General features: G+C 42.7%; 1 protein-coding gene across 3 annotated transcripts in view; it reads right to left on the bottom strand.

The window, feature by feature from the left end:
* msrab (methionine sulfoxide reductase Ab) overlaps positions 1-24,991 on the bottom strand; it is a 49,954-nt gene extending 24,963 nt beyond the window's left edge. For 2 of the 3 annotated variants that reach the window (XM_085144232.1, XM_085144231.1), the window contains exons 1-5: positions 24,767-24,991; positions 17,069-17,137; positions 16,793-16,912; positions 12,312-12,416; positions 780-886 (exon numbers count right to left, since the gene is read on the bottom strand). In XM_085144232.1, the coding sequence (XP_085000358.1) occupies positions 780-886; positions 12,312-12,416; positions 16,793-16,912; positions 17,069-17,137; positions 24,767-24,959 (594 nt within the window). In that variant the 5' untranslated portion in view covers positions 24,960-24,991. Of the gene's footprint in view, positions 1-779; positions 887-12,311; positions 12,417-16,792; positions 16,913-17,068; positions 17,138-17,543; positions 18,022-24,766 lie in introns of those variants that run through there. The other variant, XM_085144233.1, reaches the window with a different exon arrangement.
* Between the last annotated feature and the right edge of the window lie 2,545 nt (positions 24,992-27,536).

The following is a 27,536-nucleotide window of genomic DNA, read 5'->3' as shown; positions in this document are numbered from 1 at the left end:
CGATGACTCTCTGATCTAACTGGCTCTCTCGTACTTTTCATGTTCTTCCTCCCCCACCTTTATGGTCCCAGCTGCCACTCCTCTCTAACCTCTGACCCAAGCCCAAGGCCAAGGTTGGGAGGTTGTTGCCACGGCAACAAAGCAGGCCCGCAGCGCCTGGCTGCTGACCCCGGGAGCCCCAAGTAACCCTAACGATCATAATTTGCTCCCCTCTGCCCCCTGCCAGCTCATCCATGAATACCATTTAGAGGAGCAAAGAGGGTGATGCCGGGAACAACGGACGGATCGGCAGGCTGATGGGCAGAACAATAGAACGAACAAAAGAAGCACGCGTGCGCCACTGAAAGGGAGAGCTTTAGAAATCAGTTAAGATGGCCTTTTGACCCCCTTCCTCTCGTTCGGTTTAAGAAAGCCGGTTTAGATGCATATCACCTAAAAAGATGGTTTTGCTTGACTAAACTGCATAAGAGGTCGCTACTCCAGACATTGATTTTTAATTGCCATTCAAATAATAAAGAAAGATCCAAACTACCACTTAGACTGCTGCAACACTCAAAAAGGTTCCTATATACTGATAAAACCTATATATGATGACTCAGTCATATTTATATACATACATTAACCTTTTAACTGGAAATGTGTGTGAGACTTTCTTCACATTTTTCACGAGTCGCTCCGTGGCTACTGCTTTACTTGGCTTATAGTTTGGTTATATGCAATCCCATACTTGAGTAAATATAATAATAAAACCTCCTGATGTGTGTGAGGGGGTATCATACCTGCTGGAAGGCCACTTTACTCTTCAGCGCAATCTCCTGCTGAGTGGGGTTGGATGTGTAAATGGCTGAACGATACTGAGTACCTTGGTCATTGTGCTGCTTCATACCTGCATAAAACACACATACACACGCACACACACAAAGGAAAAATAAGACACCCCACAAAAATGCATGAAGCACCACAATCAGAGCAGACACAATGTGATTTGCATGTAAAAGGCTTTCATAATTATGTCATCATCCTGCGTCTTGAATTCATGAGGCCGAATGAATTCAAAGTTCACAGCAGATTCAGGCTTTCATTAGGAAGGCCTGAGTCGTGTAGGTGTATGGGCAAATGAAGGTGGACACATTTTCCTCTTCTTTGTCATCTATGTGACAGTGTCAAAAATTTTCATCAGCTTTACGTCAGAGTGTTTGGGAGGATATCCAGGTCTACTGTAACTTGATTAGGGGGCCAAACAGCTGCCATCCTTTCTATGCTTTTCAAATGCTAAACTCCTGAGCAGCTCAGACATCCGTGGACACATCTCCCACTCTGCATTTGTTTCCTTTCTTTACTGAAGTGTGTCATTCTTGTCTTCTTCCATCTTTCTAAATCCTTGTCTTTTTCAGTCATTGGCGTTTTGTTATGGGCTTGAATCACTGATACATGTGTTCTTGTTTAGAGGCCTGTCAGATATGCCTTTCAGCCTGATTTTGATGGTGGATTAGTTCATGTGGACAACACGTTTACCCCTCCTTCCAGCCACTCTTATTTCACTTCACTTTCGGCTACTGGTCAGCGATTGGCAAGCAAAACAAATGGTTAATTCTTATATTTTAAAGCTTGTCATGTTTCTGTCACCATATTCAGAACCATTTTGCTGTGTCTTTGTCATGTAGAGGTATATGCTTTTGTGTCTCCTTCCCTTTCTCTTTTTCTTGTTTTAACACAGATTTTTCTGGGGCACCATATCCTACATGGCCAGAAAGCAGCAGCATGGGATCAAACTGACGTGAACATTTTGGCAAACATCTGCCTCTTCAGACATCTGGCAAGAAGCAACTCTTGAAAAAAGTCACACAACATTTTGAAACAACAGTTTTGCTCATTTGTGTTGTATTTTGAAACTGTGCTGGGCCCTGTACCAAAGCAAGGCAATCCGACTCAGTAAGTCAACCCAGGACTTCCAAATCTAGCTACGAGTGTGTTCACATGAAAGGCATTGCAAATGTGGGCAGGTCTACTGACAGAAGAGCAACTGATCTTACAAAGAAAGACAATACGATGATATTAGAAAAATATTTAGAGAATAAACACATATAAAACAGACTGCCACAGACAATGTGTGCTAGTGTGTGTGCTAGAGTGTGTGTGTGAGAGGAAAAGTGCTGAACAGTAGTTTAGTATTAAAAACCCTGTATGAATGTGTGAGCACTTTAAGCACTTTTGTCAGTAAGACTGGAAAACACCTCCCACATTAATAAAGTCTAGCCTATTTGAAGCTGGGAAGAAAAGCCGGAAAAAATACAGACTGTGTGAGGTACGAGAATTATTGATATCACAGTTTTATAATGGAAGACGTGGGAGAAAACTGGGAGATTTCAATATTCTGTTAAATTCCTTTAACATTTTTCATGTAAGTAAGACATTTTTTTTCACATTCAAAAATTTAGTGTAAGATCCACAAGTACAAATAGCTGTCCTGTTTTAAATTTGTATATTAATGCTTAGAGAATAAAACAACTGTTGTAAAATAGTTTACAGCCAACAGGGAAAAAGCATCAAGGAATAAAAGTGCATTAAGAATCTATATTTATCACTAAGGCTCAGGAGGGAAAAGCAAAGACTTTGGACGCTTTTAAAAAATTCAGCTCCTCCTTCTATCTCTGGATCCATGAATGCAATGGCAAAGCTATTTTCCATAGATCTGCTTGATCTTTATGTGGTGATTTCATAGCTGCAGATCTCTAATGTTGAACATTACCTGTTCCAGAGGAGGTTAGGTCTGCAGCACAAGTTACCATGGTGATATACTCTCGCAAAAAGTAAACCACCTTGAAAATCTGATTTACCCCTAAAATCATAAGTTGTAAAAGCAACCAACAAAGGTGAGAATGGTCTTGCTTTTGAAGTTACGTTACAGACATCAACAATAACAAAATTCCCATATTGTACATTTGTGTTGTTTGTGCAAACCAAAACAATGAGCTGAAAGATGGTAAAGAGATGATAAGGGCTAGTTCGTCACTCAGAATGAAACTGCTCTCATTACAAGTGTTCCTCAAACCAATTGTTAACATAAAAATAATGGTTACAGCCTTGTGAGTTTGAATAATGGTGGCTTCAGTTGTCTTTAGGTGTTTTTTGGGGGGGGGGATTGGTTTGCTGAGCTGGTCAGTGCAGCGCTTCTTTTTAAAAGTGCATCAGACTTTTAATTTTGCCTCTCCTAAAGATTTCCTATCTCCCCGATAGGTTTAACTTTTCAGCCTAATGATGGCCTTCTTCACTTGCATCAATAGCTCTTTGGACCTGGAGCTGACAGCTCCAGTAAACAGATAGAAAATGTAAATTCCACATTTTAAACCAACTCCAGATCTATCATCCGCTTAATTCATCATGGAAAAACAAAGGTACAGGTCTCACCTGGTCACAGAGCTTCTTGTAAGTCAACTGTCCAATTTCTTTTTCAGCCTATTACGTGGGACTATGTATAAAAATGGCAAAACGACAAAAAAACGTGTCATACTTCAAATATTTACGTCACTAAATGTAAGGTTTGTTGTACGTGTAAGGTAAAACAACACACTGTAAGCGATGTCTGTTGTTACATCTCAGATGTGGGTGTTCAATCTATACTGTGGCAGAATAGCAATTTCCACTCACTGTACGGACAAGATATCTCCCTGACACAGTGATCTGCATATCGTGTTCTCTTTAGATTAAATGCTACCTTACATCATAGAGTGTCACAACCTATCTGTGACACAGTCTGTTCAGGCGTAATGGCTATAAGTATTCATCTGGTCTTCATTCAAATCAGAGCAGACAAGCAGGCATCGACTGCTCTCCGACACACGTTGAATAAACTCACTGTTACTAATGTTGCTGCCTTGAGGAATTTGCTTCACTGAATATTTCTGGAACAATATCAAATGCTTGTACACTTAAAACATGATCTAAAAACAAAGAGAAGGCATACATATCATGAATGCAATACAAATAAATACATTGGAAATCGGCAATCCTAAGTACAAGTGACATACAGGTACATTTTACAACAGTGCATACTTGGAGTAACTGGGATAGTGAGTGAAATAAAATGAACACATAACTGCTCTGACCTTCAGTAAAAACCAACTAATAGTAATTAAGTTTCAAAATGTCACCCTGTTGCTTTGAATCAGTGTGTGTATGTTCTCTATGATCCACCAGCTTGGAACTCAAATACAAATATTCTGCAATTTTGTAATATTTTCTAATTTTACCTTTTTATATCTTTAATTTAGCATTTACTTCTGCATCGATACCCTCAACCTCCATCTTCCAAAACCTGCATTTCAGTGCTGTTCAGTGTAAATGGTTGCCCCTCTATCAAAGGCCACCAACTCAATCTTCCATTGGCTTCTCACTCAGAGTCTTTCCTCTGATTGGTTAACTCGAAGGGGTTTTGCAGCTTGGCGCTTCCCTCTGACCTATCCTGCTGACCTGTGGTCCTGAGCATGTTGACCACACACAGAGCACCGCTTGCATATGCACGTGCATGGTGTCTGGTGTATGCAGCAACACATATATTAATTATGCCAGGGAACACCATCAAATATCTCGAAATTTACTCCGCTTTAATTTGATTAAAGCTTTTTTTTTTCCTTATACAGCTGAACATAATTAATTTTCCACCTTACAGAAACAGTGGAAGCTTAATATCTCACATAAAAAAGTAAAGATGAAAAAGGCTTCTCATCACAAAGAAGTGGTAGATGATATGGAATATCAGAGAAAAGCCAAGAGACAAACACCCTGGAGTGGTAATAGCAGCTTCCAACACAATTACGTTCTGAGATCCATCCACCATCAGAAGGAGTCACTCCCTAATCAAAATATTAACACCATCCAAAATATGAGCCTAGCCTTTGATTATACTAACTCCAAATCCATCCCCATAAGCATTCAGCCCTCAAAGAACTATGATGGCAAAAAAAAAAAAAAAAAAACAGGAGGGGGGAAACACCCCAAAAACTCTTGATTCTCCCCTCCCGCCTCCATCGTCTCTCTCAGTCTCTCCATTTTTAACAGCCCCCTTCGTTATTTTCTCCATCCATCAAAGGCGGCAGTAATTATTAATGAGAGCCTCCCTGTTCACTCTGCATTATGCATGAGAGCCTTGCCTCTGAAAGCAGAGGGTAATGGGGGTGGACAGAAGAGGAGGGGCTACAGGTGACACATGTACACACACACAAACACACTCATCCACACATATATATATATATATAGATATATATCTATAGGGCAGCATGTTGGCACGGTAGCTAGCACTGTTGCCGCACAGCAAGAAGGTCCTGAGTTCAATTCCACCATCAGGCACCATCAGGCAGGGGTCTTTCTGTGTGGACTTTGCATGTTCTCCCTGTGTTTGTGTGGGTTCTCCCCAGGTACTCCTCCCACAGTCCAGAAACCTGCAGTTAATCTAAATTGCCCATAGGTGTCAATGTGAGTGCGAATGGTTGTCTATGTCTCTATGTGTTAGCTGGCGACCTGTCCAGGGTGTACCCTGCCTCTCGCCCTATGACAGCTGGGATAGGCTCCAACACCCCCCACTGCCTCTCTGGGTTACTGACCTATGCCTGCAAAGCCAAAAAATATTATTTAATTGCTCCAACCCCCCTCCCTGACCAAATGAGAACCTTTAAAGTAGCTCTTTTAACACAAATGGAAACCAAAATGAGAAAAAGTGGGAGGGTGGAAGTCTCACAGGGAGTAGCTACTCTCTTCAAGAGACGCTCGAGCACAAACCAGCGTATGCAGAAGCAAACTCTTCTGGGTCTTGTTGCGTTTAAACCTGCTGAGATTTCTTGCAACTCTATACAATTTCTTCCAATGTTTATCCTTGCGCACACACACACACACACACACACACACACACACACAAAAAGGCTCCGCTCAGCTTGTCCCTTCTGGCTGTTGGGGATAAAAGCATGCCATTTCTCCCACTCCCTTCACCTTCCCTCCTTCCTTCAGCACTCTGGGCTTTTTCACTTTCTTGCTCTAGCTCTTGCCTCATTGCCCACTTACTAATTTGTTTCCAGATTTCTTTCCTTGCTTTCTTTGCCATATGCGCATATATGTTTTTTGTGCTGAAAGGTTGCAGAGAGATTTTTTTTTGGGGGGGGGGGGGGGGGGGGGGGTTCTGGCACCAGCGAGTAGCCAGACTTGTGAATTAAAAAAAAATTATTTGCAGGCCAAGAAAGGAGATGAAATAGTAAGAAAGTAATCAGATTAAAATGAAGGCTGGTGTTGTGACAAACTGGTAGGGAGGGAGGAGACGAACAAGTGATGGAGGTAGAAATTACAAGCCAGGGAAGAGCGAGTGCCACACTTTAAACGTGCTCCACTTTCCCGCCATCCTACAGAAGTGGGGGCTTATTTTTTTTTTATCCGTGATCCTTCATCTGGTAGCACTCCACCGCTTCACGTACCGTTCCAACCTCCCCTTCGGTCTTCATCGGCTGCTCTACCATCCCTGTATTTCAAACACGCAGTTGACACTTAAATAGATGTAAAACACGAAAATGAGGCACAAAAAAAATCATTAGAAGAAAGAACAACAAACATTTCAGCAGTCAAGCTTCTGTAGGTGTTTGCAATTAAGAAACGCTTCTGCATAATTGGTGACTTTCTGCATGCTTCTGAACATGGCGGGAAAAACATGTGAAGTGAATTCAGAACTACTGCATTTGGCAGCACATACCAATTACACTGCAGCACAGTGAAAACTAAGGAACTAATGTAGTTTCTTTCTTCTTTTTATATATTTTTTAACTCTTGATTCCTTACTCTCTACCTCCGTTTACTGCGACGCATACACAACTCTGGTTACGAAGGAGGTTTAACACAGCCCTGCGCCCATGCTGAAAGATCATCGGGAATTATTCGGTGTTCGCGGAGTCCTCGTTTCTACTATTCTGTCAGAAAAGTACACACACACACGCACGCACGGAAACACAAAAAGATGTATAATGCCTGATAACTGCAGTCTTCCCTGTGCATTTGTGTGTGTGTGATAGTACTCAGGGTTGTGCCGTGCCCCGCGGTCCTGTTACGACTGTGCGTGCCAGCAGAGCTCTCTCCTCCTCTCCACTCTCAGATGCTATTTTTGCCCTGTTCTTATGTAAGACACTCCTGATGCGCTGGAGACAGAGGCAGAGTACGGAGATGGGATGAGGAGAGCATCCCCAGCGGACACACACTCTCTCCTGCACGTGCAAACGCATTCGCACACATACGGACAGATGTACTGTATGCATATATAACATAACCATTCAAAGGAAAACAATAAGCCATTGCAAAGCTTGCTGTGAGGTAGTGACAAAACACTGAAAGGAGGTCGTTTTAAATCAGAGCTGTGACTCTCAGGGATGTTACCGCGACTACATCTGTTTACGTGACAATGCATGAGGTAGATCGCTGCAGTTACCTTTTTTGAAAAGCTGCCTCATGTTACTGTTTTTAATTTCTCTATACAGGAGCAGTGCTCTCTAACATGATCACTTCATAGTTCTGGGCATGTTGTCAGACCACTGTGACTCTAACCCTGAGCTGTTTATTTTTAGCTGCTCCAACAGTGAAGCGAGCTCTACCATTGTACTCCAGTCAGTCCATACTGAGAGCACAAGTTGGATTCCTCGAGTTATATCCCTCTCTACTTTAGACAGAGTTCAGGTCAGCAGTTTCAGCAAACCCAAACCTCCTACTGGGATCAAATTTACATATTATATAATTATGTAAAAATGAAGTAAACAGAAATATAAAAAAAAAACCCCGATTGCTCCAAATTAACAGTTACAATAATAACACTCTAACTTCTTCGAGTTTCTGTCCAGAATTAAGTACATGCAGTTTCTCTTCCCTGGAGGGAATATGTTTTTTTAAATATTGATTTTTCAAATGCTGCACATCTTATTTTTCTTTTAATAAATTTGATCTCATTTTGTGTGCTGTCAAATTAAATGTTCGACAGGCTGTCAAAAAACTTAAAATGTTTAGGACACTATCACTCTTTATTCTGAAAAACACTTTAGTTTAGACTTTAATTTTGAAAGAAGAAACCACATATCTCATGTCTAGCTCTATTTTTTTTAAATATATTTTTTCAGTCCAGTTGTCATCTGTGTTGGTTTATTACCACGAAATATGAATACGTTCACAAAAACCCACAGAGAAAAGGTTGCAAATTTGGAAATTGAAAAAAATACATAGAAAAAAAAAAGTATGAAAATGTTAGAAAACTTGAACATATTCAAATGGACATGCAGAACTCAACCCCCACGCTGTGAACACACGTGCCTCAATCTCCATAAATTAAGGCCGTCAGCATGTGTGAGGGTGTAATAACCGACACCTGGTAATGAGTCCGCCAACCTCAGCCAACCACAGGAGAGAAACAGGGTTGGATTAGAAGTGTGGGGGGTTGCAGAGGTCATGGGTTATATGTCAAGGTCATCTCCTGTGGGATTATGGCTTTGGATATGCCTGGGCACCCCTGAAATTGAGGGATGTGGTGACACGGGGGGGACATGGGGGTACCCCAACAGGGAATTGGCGTGTGTCGCCGCCAGCTGGGGTGAAGATATTACATAAAGGAATATTCATGCTCATTGCAATTGTCAGAAAGTAACCGCTGCTAGGGTGACTCAAATAGATCATGTTTATGTGTGATAGGCAATAAGCCATTTAAATACAGCTTGTCATATAGAATGTAATGCAGCAACAGCATTGTGCAACTTACATTCATATTGTAAAATATAGATTTTAGAACAAAAAAAACACCCCAAGCTCAAATGTAAAAAAAACCCCTCACAATATTTTTTTTCTTTTCTTCTTTTTAACTAAACTATTTAAAGTATCTAACCTACAAAGGTTAGCGTGCATGTACGTGCAGACGCTATCAAATGAGGACAGCTGCGTCGGCCATTTTAGTTGTACACTTGTGTTTTTGTGTCTATCGGCATACGCCTGTGATGTCTGTTCACTGACGCAGCATCAGCAGCCCACAACATAAATACTGCATGGCCTCAAAAAATAGAGAGGATGGAGGGAATGAGGGAAGAGGAAGCAAAGAAGGGGAAAAAGAGATGGGGAGGAAACAATGAGGAGGGGAAAAGCCTCGCTTGTTAAGATGAAGGGCGGCGGAGAGGGTGGGGGACAAGGGGAACGGAGGAAGAGATGAGGAGAGCGGGGGGGGGGATGAGGAGCAGGGAGGAGAGAGTGACTAAGAGATAAAAGAGGAGTGAGTGAATGTGAGTGTGTTTGTGTGATGAGCGGATGGCCTCAGGGAGCGGTCGACTCACTGTGCTGCTCTGCGGATGTACTGACGGGCTCCGGGCCGTTTGCTCTCTCACTTGCCCCTCCGCTCCACTCACTGCAAAAGGGACAGGGGTAGGGGGTGCAGGTGAAATGGGTGGGGTGGGAAGGGGGAGGGGGTGATAGGATGAGACAGGAGGAGAGGGGGGAAACTGGGACAGAATGTGCAAACACAGAGGAAAGAATTGGAGGAAAGAAGATAGAAAACAGAATAAGAAATCAGAGAAAAAGGGGGGGGGTGCTTGTTTAAAAGGGTTAAGGATTTTTAAAAAAAAGGGTGGTAAGGCAAATATTGAAGTAACAGAGAGAAACAGTGGGGTTTGCGCCGAAAGGTTGGCAGGATAAAGGAATGACCAGATTAGGTGTTCCTATCTTCCACAGGGAGTGCGGAGATAGCAAAAACAGAGGGTGAAACAGGGCCTACAGGCCTCTGTAACAAGGACTCGTCCAGTGAATACACCGACATGCAGCCTATGCTGCTGTGTACACTCTCTGCATGCACAGTATGCATGGGTGTGTTCTTAAGTGTATGTTCAAATGAAGCAAAGCTTAATTAAAGCTTAAAGTAGGCATATTGGGCACTTGTGCATAAGGTAAAATCAACAACACGCTTGGATTTTACTGCGCGGAGTCCGCATTAAAGCGAAAGAAAAACTGGATGTGCTCGCAAGTCAGCGGTGATCATCCTCAACGAAATCCCGTTTTCAGCTTTCAAGATGCAACAAAACGGCTGCTGCCCTCTGACATGCAATGTCACCCGACTGTTGAGAGTTTGTCATTCACTGGCGTGGAGGGGTGCTCCTGAAGAGTTGACTGAACGTAGACATGAGAAACTTATAATATGGAAGCATGTTGGAATGGGGGGGTGTGGAGGTGGCTTTATGCAACATCCCAAAGAAGCCAGCAGATTGAGACTAGTGTTGCTGAATATGGAAAGGGGGCACACAGCAAAGGCTGCTGGGAGTTTCTGATTGGCTGCTAATGTTGCTATCCAGGCTGGGATTGGTGGAGCTGACGCAGCCCGACATCACGTTGTCGGGACTAAACCCTTTTGAACTGAGGCAAAGCAGAGAGGCACAGATATCAAAACACATACACGCGCGCACACATATGTGCATGCACACACCCACACGAACGCATTAAAAGGGAAGCATTACATGCAACTGAATATGCACCTGTGCATTGCCCCCCCCCCCCCCTCGACACACACACACGCATATGTTTTTATAGATATATATCTATATCTATCAAACCTCTGCTGTTTTGATATGTGCCAGGAGAAAACAGAATTCGTAATGCTCCCGGGCTCGTCTTCATATACGATCTCTAGTGAATGTGTGCAGTTAAAAGGGAAAAGAGTGAACTTCCTTAATTTCTCCATTCTCTTTTAAGCCCAGCTCTAAGGTGGACAGAATAAATTGGAGCTTAAGCATGCGTGAAGGCACAGCCAGCGGGCCCTTTTCCACCACTCCATGCTACATTTGTCAAATCAGAGGAATTTCTGCTACACGTGAACCTGGAATCTGAGAAGAGAGAAACGGCGGGGATTCACATTTAAGTCACGCGCAAAGGAGCAACACTCAAGGAGACTGAGAAAAAAGTACATTTGAGTTTGTGGTTATTCCGAAATATGTCGTCTGGTCTTACCTGTGACAAAAAAATGAAAATAAAAATACATAGTGCATAGACAATAAGCTGCATGCTATTAATAAAACATGAGATGAGACAAGGCAGCGAGTCAAGGGAAATGCATGACTAGTCTTTTGGCCTCACTGCTTTTTCACCGTGGTGTGTCAGCTCGACTCTTTGCCCCTAGTAAGACGTGTCTCTGCTCTCAGCTGTGGTCAACAGGAAAAGAATCCCTTCTGATTAGGAGGATGGGGCTCTTGGATGATCTTCAGCGCTCAGTAGCTTCTTCTTCCCCTGCATCCTTCCAAAATCCTGCCTCATGTAGAACAGCCGAAGTGAAAAGCTTATGCTTGTATTTATCTGGGTATTTGCGGTAGACGCACAAACATGGTTGACATTCCAGCGTATGTAGGTCACACCAGGAGCGATCATGAGAGAGCAATCATGACAGATGCAAAAGGGATGACAAAACCGTCACGGGCAACGTTACTGTGAGTGGTGCGTGCGTGCGCACAAGCCTGAAGGTCGGGCCTATGAATCTTTGATCCATCTCTTCCCAAGTTGTCATGCCCCTCCCTACATTCAATATAAGTGAACACAGTACCTCTTTGCCTGTCCTTTCTGTCTCTCACACACACATAGATGCACACACCCTCTACATATCCTCCCGGTGCATTAATGTTCTTACATCACCTCCTCCAGTGAGCACAGAAAACAAGAGAGCAACAGACTTGAAGAAAAGAAGAGATATGGCTTTTGGGGGATGTGGTCCTTGTCGTTGCTGTGCAAGTGCGATGGAATAGCGATCACAAGTGAAGCATCTGAATTAGTTAAGCGAGCTGTTACGACGTCACTCCAAAGTTTCTGAACAGTCAACAGCCTCCTGTCACTGACTACTTCAGATATGTCGTTAAGGGACTAAACCCACGGATGAAGCACAAGTGAGCACAATAACATAAAAATCCAAAGACGTTATTCTTAGAAATGAGCGAATTTAGTATCATCATTGCGTCACCCAGAATCCAATATGTGTAGTGAACGACAAAAGGCTGGTATACATATAATAAAGTAAGAAAGACGCGCATGCTCAGTGAGGTTTTCGGGAGCTTGAACATGCACCTCACTGGTGGGTCTCTCCATGGATGGCTGGATCTCAGACACATTAACACTGTCTGGCGTTGACTTACACCCATGAGACCTCCCCCCACCACAACACACACACACACAGGCACACGTCTGGGCATCATCCTTCTGCTTTAATACACCCTGTGCCCCTTGGGAGAGGACTTATTTGAGGGCAACTTTGGGGTTTGTCTGTGAGTGTATGTGTGCACTGCTACCTTGTGTTGGATCGTGGTTCTCCCAAAAGTGTTTAAGCAGTTCTTCAAGGCTGATGTCTTGGGGGGAGAACACCACTCTCACCACCTCGGTGTGACCTGTCAGACCTAGTGGAGAAGCACAAATTTGCATTAATCTAAGTAAAGTGACACAACATCCCCTCTTATGATGTCCACTCAATCCAGGTTCTCCTTATTTCACTCTGTTCTCCTACATTTCACCACAAACACTGGACATACTGTAACAGCTGATTAAATTTAAAGCAATTGCCTACTGAAAACTGCAAAGGAGAGCTCATGAGTGGGATGCTTGTGCAGTGAGTTCTGGTGCCACAGGTAGAAGACAGTCAGCCATTGCTCATGGTACAATGGGGAGAGAGAAAGTGTCAGAAAGAGAGATTCAGATAGAAAGAGAGAGCAAGAGAGAAAGCAGTCAATGTTGGGGTTTATGGTGGAGGTTGCCAAAAGCACTCACTCCTGTCTGCAGCTGCCAGGACCCCGAAGCTTCAACAAGCTGCCTGCAGGCATTCACAAAGTAGGAGCTGCTTTAGGTCTCACATGTAGGTGCATCCGCAACGGGAAACACATTCAGAGCAGAAAAGGTAATCTCAAACGCCAAGCACCCCTTTGCAAACACATTTTTCTTCTAAACATAAAGACAGAGGTGTGCTTGGAACTGCTTCAGAAGAAACTGTAAGTACAGTATGCAGCACACACACAAAAGATGCCCACACAGAAAGATTTATCAGGTGCATTGCAGATAATAGATGAATGTCTGCCAAATTCATGCATCTGGTTTGAAACCAACTTTCTCTTTTCTAAATTATGCTCAGAGGAACATGGTGTGCCAAATGAAAATGGAGGAGTTCGCTTATTTAAACTGTTGTTACCAAAGTCAAGGAGTGTGTATTAACTCATTTGTGAAATAAAAGGTGTTGCTAGAAACTTTAAGCATATTTTTAGATTTAGATTGTAATATATAAGCATATTGTGCAGCAAAACTCCTCAAGTGTTTATATTTTGCAAGGAAAATTGGAAACAGGTGGAGCTATTTAATGAAATGTGCAAATACTCATAGAAGTACAGTATATAGGGGATTGAAAGACAGTATTTCATATGACCACCTTTATTCTTCAACACAGTCTGAACTCTCTTAGTCAAGCTTTGTGTGTGTTTTTCTATCCAGGTATGCTTTAAATGCATTGGCAGTGTTTTTGGGATCATTATCATGCTAGAAAATGGAGCCACTGCTTTCAGATGCTTTCCAGATGGCACTGCATAGTGGATAAAAATCTGATGGCAGTTTTCTGCATTCATTATTCCATCAATTATGATACGATCCTCAACACCACTATGACAGATCCTCCACTGTGTTTTATAGATGGCTGAAGACACTAACTGTTGGATCTCAGTTACACGACAATTTAAACCAAAAATTGCAAATTTGCAGTAATTGTCTCAAAAGACCTTTAAATACCTTTAAAAAAATGCTTTAAATACTCTCTGTTGCAGCAGGCTTCCCCTCCCTGAGACTGGTTCTGCTGGATGTTTCTTCCTGTTAAAAGGGAGTTTTTCCTTCCCACTGTCGCCAAAGTGCTTGCACATTGGGGATCTTATCATTGTTGGGTTTTTCTCTGTATGTATTATTGTAGGGTCTACCTTACTATATAAAGTGCCTTCAGGTGACTGTTGTTGTGGTTTGGTGCTGTATAAATAAAACTGAATTGAATTGAACTGAATTCTTAACAGCCACTCTTACGCTGAATTCAATTCTTATGACTTCAGTGAATAGCTGGTGGATCAGCTGAAGGGCCAGATGCATCTCTTGGGTCCTGTGTTAGATCAGGTCTGGATTATTTCTTAATGACATCACTTTCACATGTCATTTATCAGGTGTAACACAGTTAATAAGTATATTAGCAAAATATAAAGAAATGAGGGGTGGCTCAAGACTATGCATAATACTGGACTTGGCATATTTAATATGTATTACCTGTATAAAACTCTGTGGGATTGCAAACATTCTGCAAACACAGAGCAGTGAGTGTGGTTGCAGACTGGCAGTCATGCTGTGAGCAACTCAACAAAAATGGTAGAAATTCAGCTGGAGCAAAAATAGCTGTTAAGATCTGAAATAATATGACTGTGGTATGACTCTTCAGGGTTGTCGCGCATGAAAGGGGTGAAAGTGGAAAAGGCCAGCAACACTAAAGCTGCTAGAGATTCAATTTTTGGCTGAAGGACCCTTCAGCAAGGTGAACAGCCCTCTGGGTGAAAAATACCTCAAAGCCCAACATGGCATCCCGTTGGCCTTTTTAGTTTAATTGTTATCTGCTGTTATAAACAGCAATGAGTGAAAAAGCTTTGGAAATCCACAGAAATACTTGGAATTACCTTCAGTGAGCAAACAAGAGTCTTAAGTATAATTATTGTTATTTCACCCACAGCGGCTATATGAATGCACTCAGAAGCTACACCTGTGCTGAAGAATGCATTCTTGAAAAATATAACTTCACATTGGGGCTACTGAAATACCCTCTGCCTTCTGACATTTCTCTTACAAGTATCTTATGCCAGTAGCAATCATCCAGAGCCAAAACAGCATGAAGCAATAAAACACACACTCTCTATTGGAGTAATGGCCCTATAGCAAAGCCGTATTTACTGCAAACTTTCTGCTCACTGCTCCAAGTCACAGTGAATGACACAACATAATCACAGTGGTTCCTTATAGAAAAGTCCTATATTCAATCACAAAACACTGACAAAACTGACCTTCCAACCCAAATCAAAAGTGTATGAAAGACTATATAAACAGTCACAGTCTTTCTCCTTTCTTCCACTCCTATTTATTATAGTGGTTGTGATATTAATAGTTCAGATCCTGCGCTGAAATAGAATTTACGGCCTATACCTTAGGGATCTACACATGGCCTCCATTAACTCTATCTGTAAGATATAAACTGAACTAAAGTGGAAAACATGGAAGTCGTGTAGTGGTGCTGGAGTCTGGAATTTATGTTGTTTTTTTTTTTTTGTTCTAATAACAATCACCAACCTTTTTTTGTAACCAATTTTACCACTGGTTAGTTTACTAAGGTTTGGCACAAAATAACAAACTAATGAGTGATTTTTAAAAATCCATTGATATGATCAGCAGTCTATCTGACTGTTATGGTTGGAGGACTGGATTCATCTTCATGCAGCACGGTAGAACTGAAAGGTATCAGCATCAGCCTTTGATTCTGTATCGCAAACATCTCGTGCAATGGACTGTTTTACAAATTAGTTCAAATATGCTCATTGATAATAACATCATTTTCTCATCACTCCCAGCTGTCTGTCTCTGTCTGTCGAATCTGACTGCACCTCAACCTCTCCTATTTCTGTCTGTCAGAGCATCCAGCCTGTCCTTCTATCCCTCCCTGGCTCTTCTGACAGTTCCATCAACCCCTTCTTTCTGTCTGTCTGTCTGTCCTGCCTTGGCTGTGTTGACAGCTCCTCGGTCTCATGCCGTCGCAGTGTTCTGCTCCGTCATGGCCAATGGAGCGACGCCTGCACTCTCTCAGCCGATGGACAGGTAACCATTCTTTCTCACACTTTTTTTTCCTCAAAAGTTTATTTTACCCATTTCCCCACTTGCTTCGTCACTCAGTCTCTCTTTTTCTGTCATCTGTCTCCATCTCCATCTTCCTCCATAGCTGACCATCGTGTTGCTGGGAAACTGACAGAAAGCAGGACTGGGAGGAGAACAGATAGAAACATAGAAATTATATGAAGGGCTCTGCTCAGAAAATCTGCCAACTAAGCCCAGAGCATCTTTCCCTTCCTTTCCACGTCCCCATGCTGTGCCTTCACCTAGACATTATGCCAGTATGGAGTGATGGAGAAGCCTCAAACTACCACTCATATCTCCTAAAACACAAGGGAGGGAAAAGGAGAGTAAAATCTAACATATTCTCTTGAATATATACATCAACTGCCTACATAAATCTTTTCGACTGTCATGATGAGGACCACTGGGAGACTAATTTAGAGGGATTCAGACAGGTAGCCAAACATTTTCAAAGCCTCCGACTGCAAATACTCAGGATTTATGCCTTCATCTCCGGCACGTTCGCCAAATCATACTCTCAGGGAAAGAAGCCCAATCTATGGCGCTTCATACACAGTAACCTCTGTTGGCAAAAACGCCGCAGTACAGCACAGTACAGAGCCCAATCCTTACAAGTAGGTCATGGGGGGGTGGGGACGGGTGGGTGCAGCCCATCTGGAGCGGTGCATTCTGAGTAGTTGACTGCAGATGAAGGGAAGGAGCAAGAGGAAGAGATAGCTTTACTTAAAGCAACCTTTCCAGCTGTTTATCTGTTTTATTTTGGCCATAGATATAACAGCAAAATGTCCTGCTCAGGGGAAGGTAGCATGATCGGTTATTATAAATCAAAGTGCAGGTATAATTACACAAATGCGTAAAAGTGCAGTACCTGAGCAGACCTCTTCATAAGTGGGGTTTGGTGTGAAGCCACTTGCATAGCCCACTTGTGTGGAGAAGACTCCCGGAAGTCGCCAGAAAAGTTTCTCGGCTCCCCAGAAACAGCCCATTCCTGGATGCGCACAAACAAATGCATGAATCGCCCCTGCTTCAGCGCTACAGTAAAACCAGCTTCTCGCCAAAATGTGTTACTAACCACAAACTGGTAAAAGAGGATGCCATATTGGTTTATTTCTGATTTTTCAAAAGTGTGATTGTGCAGTCTCACCAAACATGATGGTCTCCATCCCTTCTGGGAAAGGCTCCACAGTTGGATTCCCATTGACTGCATGCTTGTCTGTGAAGAGAAACAGTGTGCAAATATGGCTTCAGACCATAACACAGTGTTGCAACAGTACAAATTACAATACGAGAGCAAAGAGGCCTATTAGGCGCCTCGATTTGGCCTCACAAGTCTTTACTTGGTTACAGGCTGCCCCGGGCCAGCAAATCAAAGCCAGAGGCTTCTGTGCAGGAAAGACATTTAAGGGATTACACAGCTTTGACTGCTATTCTATCCCTGCTGTCCTCTCCTCAATACACACAATTAAACACAAAGCAGCAGTTTTCTCTGATCTCTCTCTCCCTCTTACTTCACTTTATGTGGAATGAGAGCGCGTTTAGTGTTCAGCTCGGCACCACTGGGCGTCCACAAAGCAAAAAAGATGACTACACTTCAAGGGCGTGAGCCTGTATAACCTCACATGCGGGGAAGAGCACTGCAAGTAGACTCAATGCCACCCTAATCTTCATCATGTTAAAAATACCCAATAAGTAAAACAAACTGGAGTGCTGAGAGGTAGCACTCTACTGCCAACTGTGCTGAGTGGAATTAGAGTGCTAAAAAGGAAGTGTGTGTGTGAGTGTGTAGCTCGCAGATGTGTGAGGGGGATTAGGGTTTAAGAAGACTGAGGTGACTTAGCGTGCAAATCTCCACTAAGCAAGGCTGGTTTGTACTGCAACCACTAATATTAGTCTACAGATAAACAGGCCACGGGGTACACTAAGAGCTTAGGCACATCCCAATAATGGACGCTTGCGCTGAGTTCAATGCGCGATTACTTTCTGGCTGCTCAGAAATGTTATGTGCAACACTGACCTGAATAAAAACAATCTCTAATCTGATACGGACATAATAGTTCATTTCCTAGATGGGATGATCTCCCTGTGCGATAAAAGGCCAAAGAACAGCAGCTACCTTCAGTTTAGGCTTCCAGAAATCGTTCCGAACCCAGACAGCAGAGCACAGAAAAGAAACAGTTTCTGAATGCTTGGGCCCTTAAGATTAAGTGTTTGGAAGACTACACAATAAAAGAGTACACTTGAGCTGATAATACTTTCTTGGCGTGCTAAGGCACTTCTGTTACTTGACAAAAAATGTTTGTCTTTTACTGTGGAGTAGCACACTGCACAAGCACAAAGAAGTAAAATGTCACGGGGGCCTGGGTGCCCTAAGGCGGTCTCTTCTTGCCCTCCTGTTGTGCGACAGTGCTGTCTTTCAGCAGCAGGTTGTTTGGCAGTGCTAGGTCATGTTCACTAGCACAGTTAGCTCCAGTCAAAGTATATGAGTGCCTGTACGGGCAAAATATTCTCATCCGATGGAGGTGACTTGAGGAGGTGTGAGAACATTAGACATCTTCCTTTTTTTCCCTGTGAATTTGCATTGTTTCTATCCTCCGCTCACTCTCACCCTCTTGTCCTTTGTTTCTGGCCACGACGATAAAAAGTACTGTAGCTGCCAAACGACTGAGAGAGAAAGAGAGCGCGAAACTGAGAGAGTGAGAGGGAGAATAGTGTGCGATAGAGAAGGAGGAGAAGTGGGAGGAGGAGAGATCAAGCTTGCCAAAACAATAAAAGGCGTAAATAGCCAGTGAGAAGCAACAGATGAGGGTAGCAGAGAGGCAGTGAAGGATTCTTTTTGGCTTTCGGACCACCATGCCTTTGGGCGCTATATAAAAAGACCAAGCACTTCATCCAAGAGAACACAGAGAAAACAAACACACAAACAAATAAACAAACAAAAAAGAGAGAGAGAGAGGTAAAAACAAAGTTAGCCAAGAATATGCCGACACAGCACTGTCCAAAGAAGGAAACTCAGAGCCAAATCTCCCCGCCCTCTCATCTCTGTCAGCTGCTCTCCATCTTCACTTCACACTCTCTTCCTCGCACCACCTTCCCATCATCCCTCACTCCCTTCTTGCTAAACATGTGCACGGCTGCCTGCATGCACGCAACCAGCCACACAATCACCTGCACACCAACCTCTGCAGTGGGTGTTTCTCCCAGGGAGCATCTGGCACAGGTCCAGACAGTGCCAGGCTGGCTCCTTTCACTGTGCCTGGTCCAGCACCCCCCGCCCTCCCCCTCCAGACCAGCGCCCACACCCCACTCTGCCAGAATTACCCCATCTAACACACGCAGGCACTGAGAAAGAACTGAATACCCTCACTACGCTCCCTCACTACGCCAGCAAAAGAAAGAACAGAGGACGACAAAAAAAAAAACAAGCAGGGAGGGTGACTGACTGGGCTTACAAAAGGAGAAAACAGGCTGAATATGGGGGAAGGATTCATGAAAAGGCTTTTTTCCCAACTTGGATGAGATATGGGCGTAATTTTTTTGCGTGTCTTTGTTTTCTCGGATATCTGAAAAGCACTGCGCCTTCTATACACTGCAGCAGGATGGAAGCGGAATACGTTGGTCACCTTTTGTTGCTTTTAGGATGTCGGTTGTAGGCGGCTGGACCAGAACCAGAAAAATCAAACCCGGACACCCTGCCACTCTGCTTGAATCAAGGTTACCACCAGTCAAGGGGACAACAATCTGTCTGTTGTTTAGCGGACAATAAAGCCCAGTTTGACTTGTTTTAGTGGGTATTTAGTCTTTGTTAACCTCCGCTTCTACCCGTGATCCCGTGTTTCTCTCCCGTAAAACTGAAGTCCAAGCGCTCGTGTCTCCTCACAGGGACCCGGGAGAGGTTCTATCCCTGGATGCCAAAACTGGCATTGGAAGGTTGATTTCCAGGCTGCTCTGTTTACTTCCTTCAAAAAAAAAAAAAATCCATTCTATCTCTTTCCTCTCTTTCGTCCCCTTCCCTCCCTCTTTCCTATTCCCCTTCCTAGCTTCACACAGGTTGGCAGGGACTCAGGCACGAGTCGTCGGAGCAGGCTGATGCTTTATACCGCTGCCAACTACTCCTCTGCTGTATGGGAGGGTGGGTAGGGGCGAGAAAGAGTGGAACAAATTGGGGAGGGGGGGATAAAAAAAAATACCATTAAAAGGTAAGTAATGAAAACTTTGCTGCTGTGGCCTGTAAACAACTAACCCAACTCGTTATTGTGATGCATACATACACTTCACACAGTCACTATTCCGGGTTGGAAAAAGATTGCGATTATTGCATCAGCTCCACTATTCCCCTTCCTCAAAGATGGAGGAGCATCCTGTTTGGGCCTGCTCGTAAATCTAACAAAAGCCGGTGTGATGGGAAAAAAATAAAACAGTCTCCAAGTGGCCCAAGAAAAATGCACATTCTCCCCCTACACATATATGAGAGCAAATCCAATGATTTTCTATACAGCTAGTATCACAGAGGGGTTTACTCCAGAGTGCACTGACCAAGATGCATGAAGAGTGCAAAGAAGGGCTCCAATTCACTGACTGATTGTGGTATGGAAACCATACAAGAATCAAACGACAGATTTCAGGTTATGTTCTTGCGCTGACATTCTAGTAAAAATCAGTGAGCTGCAGGACCGCCCATAAGCAAATCTCTCATTTATTTATCTCCTGTTTGGATACTTAATTTATATGTTTACTCAACGCATGCATGCTTTCTCCCCCTCCAAGCTCTTTCCAAAACTAGGAACCCAAGGGCATCAAGAGACAGAAGAGAAGCAACAGAAATATATCTTCTCTATGAAGCTGCTTTTAAGAGTTATAGTGAAACATGTAGCAGAGATTGATTTTAGTCAGCTGACCTCCCCCATCCTGTTTAGAAGAAATATTGGCAGTCTATCCCGCACTGACTCAAAATAATAGCTACTGTGCCCCTACCATGTAGCAATCTGCCACTGGATCATTCTCGCCAAGGTCACTGAGTACATTATACAGACTGGAGCGAGGAAGGGAGAGAACACAGGACAACAGGACGTCTGAACAAGAAACGGGGTGCTTCTTTAAAGAGGATGGAAGGCTAGAAGTAACTTTCAAAATTAGCGATCTTCAGTGTGGACAGGACGCGAGTGCGTGCGCTCGGACACACACGAGGCTGGGACAGCACAGGGCATATGTGGAGACCGTTCTTGCAATCCTTAAATTACTCATGCTTAATGGCTCACACCGTACAACACAGAAGCATGCTATTCCAACACACACATACACACACTTGAACAACCCCATCTAAACTGCTCCCCCATGGTGAAAGGGGAGGAACAGATTTCTGCCATGCGGTGTCTCCGAGCTGCTTCAACAGACGGAGAAGGAACTTACGACGGGGCGGAGCCTTCATGCGCATAATGCCCAGATGGACCTCTGGACGCTGCGGCACGGTTTCATCCTATGCGCTCACACCCAGGTCCCACAATGCACTTTGTGGATAGAGCTATCTATGTTCATATCACACCACGATTCTCCTTGGTGGTACACTGATACTGGCCTTGCGGTCCCGAATTAATAAGACGAAAAAGTGAATGAAACGATAAGACGAGCTGAGGTGAGGCAGGGATGTTTGACTCACAGAATGAATGAAATTCCGAACAGTTCAGCAAAAAGTAGTAAAATGATTTCATTCAGTTGTTTAAATGTCACATTTTCTGTGCCAGGATGGCTATAACAGAGCTGACGACTTGATCCAAACAGATTTGTGTTATCCTGACTTAATCAACAACTATTTGTACACAATCCCACCACATATCCCAACAGGCTTTTGCTGCCACTACAGATTTTGTTGTTGACTGAAAGATTTTATTACTGTCCACAGACTACATCACACACATTCACTCAACAGGCTAAACACAGGGGTGAGGGGAAAAGTACAGATACAGTACAGTGACACCAAATATCGACATTTTATTCATTAAATCAAACTACTATGGAAATACAACAAACGAGAGGGCTGATCTCATGCACCACCATCTTGAGATAATGTTACTCGACCAAACCGCTCAAACAAAGGGAAAGTTGCTGAGCACAAATGTAATAGTTAAATATTAATTTCTGTCCATGTAGACGGCAACAGATATGTGATTTTCTATGACCTATGCTAACTTAACCCCATTCAATCGCAGACTGATAGCAGACTGGCTCCGTCTTCAGGACACATTTAAGGCAGGTGTTGGCATGCTTGATTATTGTCATTTTGTAGAAAAAAAAAGACATTAAATAACTTTTATTTCCAACTCTACTAAATAGCATCACAGCAAATGCATCCTGAGGTACTTGGTTTGAAAAGTTAATGTCAGGGCAGGTAAAAAAGCTCCAAACCTCCATATTTATATCTCCACAGTTGTGAAAATGTCAGGCTAACACAAGAGTTCTGTGGATACAATTTACTTGGTCATCATATCCATATCAGCAACCCATAGTGTGATGTCAAAAGTCCAGCAAATACTAACATTTTTATTTCCACCCAATAAAAACTGTAAATTAGAGAGTAAATAATTCTGACCTGCAGCTCAAACACATTTAATTCAACATAAATTAAGCAACAAATACTGCATCCATTCTAGTCATCGTTAAATGGCCTCTTCACTTACTGTGCAATGCTTGGAAAACAGAACTAAAACTATATACGGCGGTACATAGTCTGCCTGGATGGAAGGGTTGTAGTATACTAGAGCTCCCATGGGAAAAACTCAAATGGAGAATGAATCAATGTGTTGGTGTTGTTCTTGTTCCACCGTAATTAATGCTGCTCCAAAACCGTCACTGAAAAACTGACTGTTCAGGATGCTGTGCTGAGTTTTACAGCTCAGCTGGAGAAAAGACTGGAACACTGTAACTCATCCGGCTCACAATCCATCGCAATTCATGTTATTGCCCGTAAAACCACAAGTATGACCTTCACCTTGAGCACAATTTGGGTGAGGACCCATTAGGTGATAAACGTGTGCAAGTTTGATTAAATTCTGACCAATACTGTAGGAGGAGTAGCGATTCTTGGGGAATCGTAGATGGACGGACGAACTGTAAATGCCCCGCCATGGAATAAGTTCACAGGCAGGATGAGCTAAAAATATAGTTTCAGGAGAAGTACGCTTTCAGGGGTTTCTGAAAGGCTTTTTAAGACGTGGTTAACATTGTGAAAGTGGTTTAATTCAAACCCCGAGCTTTTCCTGAACTTAAGTAATTTTCTTGACTACCAATCAACCCGAAATCTGATAATCTTCTCTTACTATAATGATCGTAGTGTATGTATGTCTGGTGCCTAACTCTTGCTATATAAACTGCCACCATTATCAACATCTATATATAGCTTCTATATATATATATATATATATATATGTGTGTGTGTGTGTGTGTGTGTGTGTGTATAGTAGGTTATCTTAAAGCAAATGACCATTGCGTGTATGTTACATTTACCATTGTTGTTTACCAGCACAGTTTGCTAAACTATGTTCAGTGTCACCTTGGGGTTATTGGAATGTGTTGGCATTCATTTCTGTAAATAAGTGTTCATCAAACAGTAACTAATAGCTTCATAAAATTAATAAGTTGCATGCAAAGAAGAAGAAGAGTATATATACATATATATATATATGTATTTATTATTCATTTCTTTGGTGTTTATGAATCTCTCTATAGACAATGGTATAATGAAGACAAAAAGAATAACATGGCTAATTAAGAACCTGTAGGCTGGTTTGTGACGAAGTAATACTAATGATAATAATAAAAATCATTTTAAACTACTTTGTTAAATAGAAAAATAACAAGTCGACAACTTGGAGTTTCATGTAGAACATGAACCTTAGTTTCCTGGGTGACAGCCATGAATTTGAGCAATCCAAACACCCACCCATCCCTTTGCCTGACTTTTGAAAGCCTTTCTATGTTTCACTGTGCTGCAAAGTTTTGACAACACAACATGTCTGGTCAGTTACAAAAGTGGAGGAAGATTTACTTGTTGAAAACCCACCAAGACAGACTTTCACGTAATTCTGGATCTGATCACATTTTCAATTTCTGTCATAAGACAACCATAATGTCCTGCATAAACAGTCACAAGTCCTTACCATCAGTTGCACACACTGCAGTGCGCAGGGATATAATTTCGGTTAACACGAACCAGTGTGTCTGTTGTGATATGTCTCAACCTTTAATATGGCTGGATTGATCCCTGAACAAAACGTCCAACACCTACGTTGTGCCAAGATGAAGTCAAGGACTTACAAGTGAAAAAAGAAATAAAAATTAAATAACGAAACCTAACACCCACTTGGAAACTGGGTTTTCCTTGATAACTATAATCTGCAAAATACTGTTTTGATTTGTGCTGCCCCTATTTTTCTGCAGAATGGAACGAGTTCAAACCTATGGTCATACAGGGCATCAGCACCTCCTACCACGCGTGGAAAATAACAGCAGAATAAGTTTCTCAGCTGGTAGGTATTCTGCAGATGGAGCAGAGGCTTCGACTGTTTGGAAGCTGTCACCGTAATCCTTGTATACTTCAGCTACTTACTTGTGTACTTCAACTATCTATACACTTAATAATTAGTTTATAAAGCAGTACCAACTGCACATCTTACTTTGCTTGCTCTGAGCTTAAAATTTCTTAACAACGACGCTGTTTTCTGTCACTATTTTTCACACGAGCTGTTCTGATGTCACTCGTGTGCGTGTGCCACAGGTAACCTGGAGCACCAGGTGTCACCCCCGTGCCAACTGTTATCTTGGTACAAACTCACCACCGTGCGCTATTTACCTGCCACGACCATTTTCTCCTCCCTTCCTTTCAGCGCGGCCTCTCTGCTCGGCATCTGAGTTTTATCAACTGTTTTATCGCTCATTGTTTCAGCGACAGCGAAGCACAAGTAAACTACGAGGAGCCACACGATCTGTGTTTGTATTTGAAGGCGTAACTGTGAGGTTGCCCGAGTCTTCCGGCATGCCTCCATAGCGCCACGTCGTTCCGTTACATAGCGGGATAAAGGGGAGGGAGAAAGGGATGGAGAGACGTCGTCGAAAACGCCATCAATATGAATATTCATCGCGCGTGGGCAACGCCGTGCACTGCATATTAACTAGTCAAGGGGTTAATATGACTTTGGCACAAAAGCCTGCACAGCACCGTGTGCGGGAAAGAAATTAAATTTAAATAAATATCCACGGCGTCCAGCATGTAAATGAGCACTCGCCAGTAATCAGCGCTCATTCTGTAGGAGGTGCTACTGGTGGAGCGGGTTGGAATATAGATGTATGGAAGGTTATTTTCCCTTTGTGGTATTTTATATAAAGTAATGCTTGTTTGTGGTTAACGTTGAAGAGAAGCAGCATTAAGAGCTCGCAGTTAATATCTAACAAAATGGCTCTAAGCCCTGCAGGAGGAGGAAAAGAAGATAGGCCACGTTTTCGTGGACACAAAATATCGAAAAAGTCATGCCGTACACCAGGTCTTCTTGGTTATTTCCGCCTTATAAACCTGACACCTATATTTTTCTTTAGAAAAATCACATGGAAGAATATGTAGAATGAAGAATGTGTACTTACAAATGCTTGGATGAGGGAATGTAAAATCCCAACTAGTGCCCGTTTATTATCATTCGTGATGATTCGATGACTAAAAAGGCGCAAATTCCAGTCTGAAGTCTTCAAGAAAGGCATACTTATCAATCATCTGACATCTCATTAGCAATGAAAGCTGATGCCTTGGATTGAAAGCTGAACATAATTTCAGTTTTGTGAAACAGACAAAAGAGACAGAGACTACAAGGTAAAGAAAAGTTGAAAGTATTGGTCAGCTGATGGATAACCAAGGACAACTAATTAATTGTGCCAGAATTTCTACTCTAGAATTTGTTGGTTTTGTCTGTTAAACAAAAAGTCCTGAATCTTTAGTTTAGGACTGTTGGGCAGATAAAACTCCTACTTTGGGAGAAAGTTCACCCAAAGTAGGAGTCAACAACAATCATTGTGTCCTTCACTGTCTTTAACTGGCACTAATATTATGTGTGATTTGCAACTATAACCCACAGAAAAAGGCAAAGGCACAAAACTATTTAAACTAGTAGTCTAAAAAAAGTCACTCAGAGTTACAAGTCTGCAACAGTCAAAAAGCAGAGTTTTACTGCAAATACAGCCAGACCAGGTGATGTGATAGTAATGACTGTGATTATTTATGTGCGGAAACTTAAAAAAACATTTTTGTGTGCGCTCTGAACCAGACAATGAGAATAACAAAGAATTTGGGGCATTGTTCCTATATCCTGCAATCCAGAATAACATCACACCCTGCCGCAATCCTCTTTTCCTCTCCCTCTTCCTCTTTCTCTCTCTTATCTGCTGGGGAAATGAAGCTCAATCACCTGCGGAGGAGCTGAGGGCGGCATTGGGGACTTTGCAATGCAAATGCCAGGTAATTACCCGAAAGCTAGGAGAGTGGAAGCACACGGATGAAAATAGAGGAGGCAGCGGAGAGAGGGAGTGAGGGAGAAAGAGAGCGATAGAAGGAGATGAACCAAGCACAAGGTTCACATGCCTGTTGATGCAGGATGATTGGGGTGTTTTCAGGGTGTTGTAGGGAATGTAGGAAGTGGAAAGGGGAGAAGGGGTGGAAGATGAGAACCACAGGAATGGATTGGATCTAAAAGGACTCTGTGTTGTGGGTTAATTTCCTCCTGCGTGTCAGTCTGAGTCTGTAAAAGTATATATGTTCATTCTGCCAACACATTAATTTCTAATAATATGCATAGTGTTTCTTTTCCATGAGTGCAGTACTCAGTTGTGCCTGCACTTGGATTTGCTTGTGCCTGTGTGCTTACATCCATGTAAACATGTATGAGGGCCTGTGCGCATGAGTGTGTGCATGCTCTGTAATGGGCACTAGTGCAGGTCGTGCTCATATATGCATGTGGAGAGCGACTGCATATGTCTGGCGTGTGACTCGTGTGTAGTAGCAGAGGATTTAGTGAGCATGCCAGCTTGCAGCTGCTTGATTGTCAGTGAGTGAGAGCAAAGAGATGTGCAGATGTGAGTGAGTATCAAAGAAATTATGAAATGACCTGGAATTAAACACTGCAGTACTCGGTATCATTGCATGTTAAGCCTTCTGTTAGATGGCAACATGTTTGGGAAGCAAGCTTGCATACCTGGTTTACACAAATTTATTTAATAAGACAAAAAGCCTATTTGCAATTTAGTAAAGGACTCCAAACATCTGATTGTTTGTGTGTTTGTTGAAGATATTACCAAGCAATAGTGTGACTCACAAGCAGTTTGCACCTCAACTCAATAGCTGCCTTTGATTAACATCTAAACAGAACAGGAGCCAGCCAACCAGAAAACTGTTTTGGCGATTTAGTGTAATTGTGGCTTTGCAAAAGTCTCACTTCACCTAATTAGAATAATAAATCATGCCGCCTCGTTCTTTTCAAAGGGCCCTCTATCGTCTCGTCGAAGCAGGTGGGATTGTGGGATGGTGTGAAAAAACAAAGGGTTTGATTGCTCTGCTGAACCTACAGTCAGTTAAAAGCAAC

This window comes from Neolamprologus multifasciatus, chromosome 19 (assembly GCF_963576455.1).
Source record: "Neolamprologus multifasciatus chromosome 19, fNeoMul1.2, whole genome shotgun sequence".
In the NCBI taxonomy this organism is placed as follows: Eukaryota; Metazoa; Chordata; class Actinopteri; order Cichliformes; family Cichlidae; genus Neolamprologus; species Neolamprologus multifasciatus.
This window is presented reverse-complemented; position numbering and strand designations above follow the sequence as displayed.